The sequence below is a fragment of the Bicyclus anynana genome, chromosome 6, assembly GCF_947172395.1.
Source record: "Bicyclus anynana chromosome 6, ilBicAnyn1.1, whole genome shotgun sequence".
In the NCBI taxonomy this organism is placed as follows: Eukaryota; Metazoa; Arthropoda; class Insecta; order Lepidoptera; family Nymphalidae; genus Bicyclus; species Bicyclus anynana.
Window position 1 is genome coordinate 5,240,167 of NC_069088.1, and position 6,879 is coordinate 5,247,045.

Below are 6,879 nucleotides of genomic sequence, written 5' to 3' on the forward strand. Positions count from 1 at the left end.
GCGGAATTAAAAGGTATACGGTTAGTTGAATGCTTTGGCGATCCGAAATAATGATTTCCTCTTTACTTTATTTAATAATATGTAGAGGCGCGTATTGTGAGGAGGTTCCTCACTCTGGAGATTCCTGAACGCCGGTTGCTTGGGCTCTTAAATGTCCCGCAGCGGGGGGGTTTATTTTTTTCATAATTTTTTTCTAGTGTTTTGTATTTTATTTGCATATTAACATTGTTAAAAATAAAAAAGGACTAATAAATAAATGAGAGGCAGACTCGCGTAGGCGATTTCGATCCCGTGAAATTAGTTTTTCAAGAGAAAAAATCCATGGATTTTTCCGGGATAAAAAGCAGCATTTATATCGGTCAGTAACCTCCTCCATCTTCCAGTGAAAGTACCATTAAAATCAACTTAGGTATAGCCTGGTATTCAGATCGACATACAGACAACAATTTAATTAATAAAAAACCGGCCAAGTGCGTGACGAGCCACGCGCAGTGTAGGGTTCCGTAAATTAATGAGCGCTTCAAATTCTTATAACACAAAAATACTGATAGCAATACACAGTATGACTATCACACACTATGGGAATATGAGATAAATCATCCTCACTTTAAACCTGTAAAGTCGATGGAGCCGGCTGCAAACTCTAAAAAGATGACGTCATGCGTCGTTCCCTCGCTCTAGGGTTGTCAACTTTTTTTACAAGAAATAAAGTATTATTCTGGTCTATGAAGATTAATAAAGAGTATTTTAGAAAAACGAAGGTTTTCTTTTGAAAAATGCAACCATTCCATCAGTATTTTCTTATGATGTTGTCACGTTCAACTATCGTCAGTAAACCGACTTTACAGACAACCGATTTTTTTTTTCCAATTTTTTTTTTTACCATTTTATAGACGTCATTACTATAACTACCTATACCAAATTACCTGAGTTAAGTTTCTTACTAACAAATTTATCTATTTAATTAATAACAGAATTACCTAGTACTAGTTGCCACGTATAAGAAGGTACCAAAAATTTAATAATCAACCTTGAAATCTGCTAAATCGCAAATTACTTCAAAGTTTTAGCACCTCAATGTCGCATCGTACGCCTGCGTGTTGCTTCCACATTCCAACTCGACAGAAGAGCGGCAACGTCGCGCTCTCGTCGCTGCAAGCAATCGTCCGCGTCATGCAGCTGCGACCGCAGAGACGGAACGAAACGGCAGCGTCGCAGATCGCGAGCGTACGACCTGACGCACGCACGTGTTGTTTTACGTATTTGTACCATGGATCCTTGTTTAAACTTAGTCCAATTAGTTGAAAAGTATCCTTGTATATATAACAATACATTGCCTGATTACTCGAGGAAGGATGTGGTGGATAAAGCATGGGCAGAGATTGCAGAATCGATGGATTGGCCTGGTGAGTAAATAAACCTGTTTATTACCCGTGCGAATGAAGAATGGATTAGCTTTGGCGGTGCATCTATTACTTTCTCTTTCGCACATTATTTGTGTATTCACACTTATCGGTACCGCCTGCCAAAATGACTTGTGTAACTTAATTAGCAGGCATTTCTATTCACATTTTAGAATATAATTTTCTATTCACATTCTTTAGCAGAACGGGTTCTTTTTTTAATTTTATACAATGACAAGTAGACTGCGATCTCACCTGATGTTAAGTTACGCGGTCTTAGATTGAAGTGGGTATCTCGCGTATCGGAACGCTAAATCGCTTGGTGGTACGTCTTAGCCGGTAGGATGGTTACTAGCCACGGCCGAAGCCTACCACCAGACTCTATCTTACCCAATTTAGAAATTATAAAATATTAAACTGACCCGTGATAGCCCAGTGGATATGACCTCTGCCTCCGATTCCGAGGGTGTGGGTTCGAATCCGGTCCGGGGTTTTATTTAATGCACCTTAAATTTTCAGTTGTGTGCATTTTAAGAAATTAAATATCACGTGTCTCAAACGGTGAAGGAAAAACATCGTGAGGAAACCTGCATACCAGAGAATGAAAGAAAATTCTCTGGTATGCATAATCCACATTGGGTCAGCGTGGTGGACGTGGTGGTATTGGCCTAACCCCTGTCATTCTGAGAGGAGACTTGAGCTTAGCAGTGAGCCGAATATGGGTTGATAATGATAGTGATAATTATAAAAGACTTTCGTCAATCTTTCATCATTTTTGGTTCATCAGTTGATGGTAGGTATTTCGCGTTTATATCAGTTGGGCTACCTGCCTATATATAAGAGTTTGAGAGAATACTCGTAGTATTGGAAAAAGTGATGTAAAAAATACATTTTTCGTTGTATTTTTACAGTTACTTCCTGCCAAAGTAAATGGAAAAACATGAGGAACGGTTTTGTACGCAGCATAAAATTAGCCCCTGACGGTTCATCAAAAAACCAAAGGAAGATGTATTATTTGCATAATGAAATGCAATTTCTCGTGCCATTTGTCAAAGTATCGGTTTACTCTGAAGAACACGAGAGCAGATCTCCACAACACACCGAAGAATTTTATTCTCCATTCGATGACGAATCTTGCAACGAAGAAAGCATTTTGTCACCTGCTCCGGTCACTAAAGCGTTCAAAAAGCCGAAAAGAAGAAGAGTTGAACCAGAGATCGAATGGTCAAAAGAGAAAGAGTACAACAAAGGCGATTCCAGGAAAATGTTTTTATTCAGCTTATTACCAGACGTCGAGACTCTTACAGAGAAGCAGATGCGAGATTTCCGAATAAAAGTGCTACTGCTTCTAGAAGAAGTTCAAACAAGCCCATCTAACAGCACATTACAAGCACATCAGCAGAAGTACCAACAGTTAAGAAACACACTAGACTTGCCGCATTCGACAATATCAGCTGTTAAAAACGAGCTAGCGGAAGAAACTTTGACCAACGCGACTTAATGGCTTTTTCTAGCAAGACAAATCAATTTTTATTCAATCAGCATCAACAGACAATGAAAGTCCAGTCTGCTGGACATATGCTTCTTCCATGGACTTCCAGATCATCAGCTCTTCGAGCTATGTGCCTTCATTGTCACTTCAGCTTCGTATTTTATTTAATATCGTCATTGAATAAATAATACAGGATATTTTCATAAATCCCGCGGGAACCATGGATTTCTCCGGTATTAAACTAGCCTATGTGTCAATCCAGAGTAAAATCTATTTCCATTCTAAATTTCAGCCCAGTCGCTTCAGTAGCCGCAGCGTTAAAGGAGGAACAAACATACACACTTATACACAAACTTTCGCCTTTGTAATATTAGTGATACTATGTAAATCAAAATCTTGATACAGTTTTGTAGCTCTAATAAACAAAAATAACAAAAAATCAGTATACATCCAACCCAAACATAGAAAAAATCTCAAATTACTTTTAGCAAAAAGTTAGCTAGCTGCGAGTTCGAATTTCAAACGTTATAGAAACTAACTTGGTTTATTTTGTTGTGGAATTGTTTAGGTTTTTTACGAGTGTACAGTAAAGTAGAATAGACAGGTTGACGAGGACTTGAACCAGGCTTTTTGTGATTGATGGGGTACAGCCTCAGGGGCTAAGCGATGAGTATACAATGCGAACAGCATTGTATACTCATCGGTGTCACATACGTGATATATTTCAGTCAAATTAATCCTTAAAATAGAAGTAAGTGAATGTTCAGAATACTATTATAAATGAATTACAATCAAGCTGAATATTATTTTTGATTTGCTACAAAAAATGTTTCAACAATTTTTTTTCACAAGTGTTGAAAGAATTGAAAAAAATATTTGATTCGTAATATGCACTTTAATTAGTCGATACTAGTTAAGGATAGTATTATGAACATTCATACCAATTTTCAGCTCTATGGGAAAAAATCCATTTGATAGTTTCGGAAATTAAAGTAAACTGACAGACAGTGAAAAAGTACTCGTATATATATCTAAATAGACAAACGTTATAATATTTTTGTATTAGGATCATAAAGGTGTATGCCATTTTTTTTCAATGTGGATACCGAAAATCTGGATGTTTTTAATTAAAACTAATAGGTACCTACTTGTACTTTAAAATCTGGATGTATTAAATAAAAACTAATAGTTAGGTACATACTCGTACTTTTTAAAACTGGATACTGTAACAAATAAAATAATTTTGCACAGAAGTGTTTATATTCACTGTTCTTACTATATTAAGCGCTTTAATACTTAAAGAAGCAAGAAAGTTATTTCAATAAAACCATTAGAGAACTTTTACCCGCTGGGATCCAGGCGAAAGGTAATAAATCAAAACTTCGGTATTAAAACAAAATGAGACGCAGCGATCAACTATCAAAACACCACCTCTTCATCCAACTTTATTATCTTCAAAGTTTTCCACCGCTTTCTAAAAATAGATCGTTTTATTCTGCATTAGCAGACGCCGCGCGGTTTTACTTGTGTGGTTTCCATATTCTTTGGCTGGTGGGAGGCTTCGGCCGTGGCTGGTTACCACGTAGGCTAGTACGTCTTTGTCGGTACGATGTCGTGTAGAAACCGAAAAGGGGTGTGGATTTTCATCCTCCTCCCAACAAGTCAGTCCGCTTCCATCTTAGGCTGCATCATCACTTACCATCAGGTGAGATTATAGTCAAGGGCTAACTTGTAAAGAATAAAAAAAAAATCTTCGGAATATGGATATAAAATAATACTTTTCATTCATTTATTCATCCACTAGCGGACGCTCGCAACTTCGTCCGCGTGGAATTTAGTTTTACACAAACTCCTCGAGAACCATGGATTTTTCCGGTTTAAAAAGTAGCCTATGTGTTAATCCAGCGAGGCGCTGATGGCTGTAATCGGACGAGATGTATCTCTGCCAAGCGTCATAAAAGCCATGACGAAAAATGAGAAGTCCTGGGAAGCTGTTGTCTCCTTCTGTGAGATTGTGATGTCACAGAAAGAGGCAGCGGAAAGGTTGAGAGAGGTCGACGTGGATTCTCATCCTATCCGCCGTAAGAGAGCCGGACGCAGGCGGCTCGTTCAGAACCGTCATTTGCCTCCTTGACGAGGACCTCCGGGTGATAGATACGGGGAATCTGTCACCCACCGGAGATAAGTCCTCGAGTCGTTAACGCTTTCAGTGTTTCCTAAGCGATCGTAATAAAACTACAGGAGAGCTCAATTTACGAGTGTCGCTGGCTGGGTTGCGGTAGTTTACGAAATGTTCCCGTGGCTCAGTCATCAGGCGGCGAGTAGGAACACCGTGGGGTTTTAGTCGGTTGAAGTCCGACATAACCTTCTTGCCTCCCCGTGGCGAGAAGGTATCCATGAGGATTTCCCCACGTAAAAAAAAAAAAAAAAAAGGCTGTAATATATCTTAATACCGAATTTCAGCTAATTCGGTTTAGTAGTCGAGGTTCATCAGTTCATCAGTTTTGCAAATCTCGGGAAACCGTGGATTTTTTCTGGATAAAAAGTAGCCTAGCCTATGTGTTTATCCAGAGTAAATCTATTTCCATTCCAAATTTCAGCCAAATCGCTTCATCAGTAGTACAAAATTTCGCGTTTATAATATTAGTAGGATTCATTAATATATTCAAATATAGCATAAGTATTACACACACAAATAACGTGGCTATCTATTGATAAAAGAATTTTCAAAATCGGTTCAGTCGATCTAGACTACTAGAATCCTTACAATCCCTTACAATCTCACACTTCACCTTTTTAAATTAGAATAGATATGCTCGAATATATTTTACTTATTAGAGTATTTTTATAATGGGTGTCATAGACTAATAAATTAGGCAGACGGTAAAAATGTTTGTTTGTCTGTATGTTTGTCCGAGCTAATTTTCTGATTTTCACTGCAAGAAAGAGTTGGTCATTAACCAACAAATAGGCTACTTATTATACCGGAATCCCGTTCCGTAGGATTTATGAAAAACTAAATTTCACGTGAACAAGGTCGCGGGCGTTCACTGGTTATACAATAAATATAATTTAAAATGTTCGTATTTCGCACTTATTCCTTTGTACATAAAAGCGCGAATACTCGGTGAATGTGAAAACTTCGGAGATGACTTCAATCCATTACACGCGAGTGAAATATTTCTTTGTTTTCGAAACTCCACCGCGGGATACGCAACCTAACAAATGTTGAGTTTATTAATCCCACTCTATTTAAGGATAGACTTAAGTCTGTAAATGTGTACATAAGTATTGTTAATCTTTTTTTTTATTTTGTAATAGCGAACGCCCTCGACTTCGTCCGCGTGGAATTTAGTTTTTCACAAATCCCGCAGGAACCGTGGATGTTTCCGGGATGAAAAGTAGCCTATGTGTTAATCCAGAGAAAAATCTATTTCTATTCCAAATTTCAGCCAAATCGCTTCAGTAGCCGCAGCGTAAAAGAGGAACAAACATACTTACACACTTACACACAAACTTTCGCCTTTATAATATCAGTAGGAAGTAGGATAAGCAAGCGCTTAGCTGCAATCACGCCTGATGGTAAGCGATGATGCAGCCTATGGTGGAACGCGCTTTCATAAAAAACGCCTATTCACTATTGACTTGAAGATATCCATATTGTAGGTGGTGGGAAAAAGTGAAACTGGGAGAGCATTCCACATCTTTGCAGTGCGTATAAGGAAAGAGGAACTAAACCGCTTAGTACGCGTCCGAGGAATTTCGACGACGTAGCAGTGCAGATCTCTGCGATGCCCGATGCCAGTCCTGTGGTAGAACGGCGAAGGTGGCACAAGATCGAACAGCTCTATCTTTTTTTTTTTATTTTTTATTTTTATTTATTTTGGCAAAAACAGTCATTACAAAACAATATTACTAATTATAAGAAAATACAATCAAAATAGACAATACATTGCCGAAAAAGTACTTATAAATATAAAAAAG

At 38.0% G+C, this 6,879-nt stretch overlaps 1 protein-coding gene across 1 annotated transcript; it reads left to right on the forward strand.

Moving 5' to 3' along the window:
• Positions 1-1,201: 1,201 nt before the first annotated feature.
• LOC112046946 (uncharacterized) lies at positions 1,202-3,164 on the forward strand. Its single transcript, XM_024083811.2, has 2 exons — positions 1,202-1,406; positions 2,315-3,164. The coding sequence occupies exons 1-2, from the start codon at positions 1,271-1,273 to the stop codon at positions 2,902-2,904; spliced, it is 726 nt and encodes a 241-aa protein (XP_023939579.2). The 5' UTR covers positions 1,202-1,270; the 3' UTR covers positions 2,905-3,164.
• Positions 3,165-6,879: the final 3,715 nt, after the last annotated feature.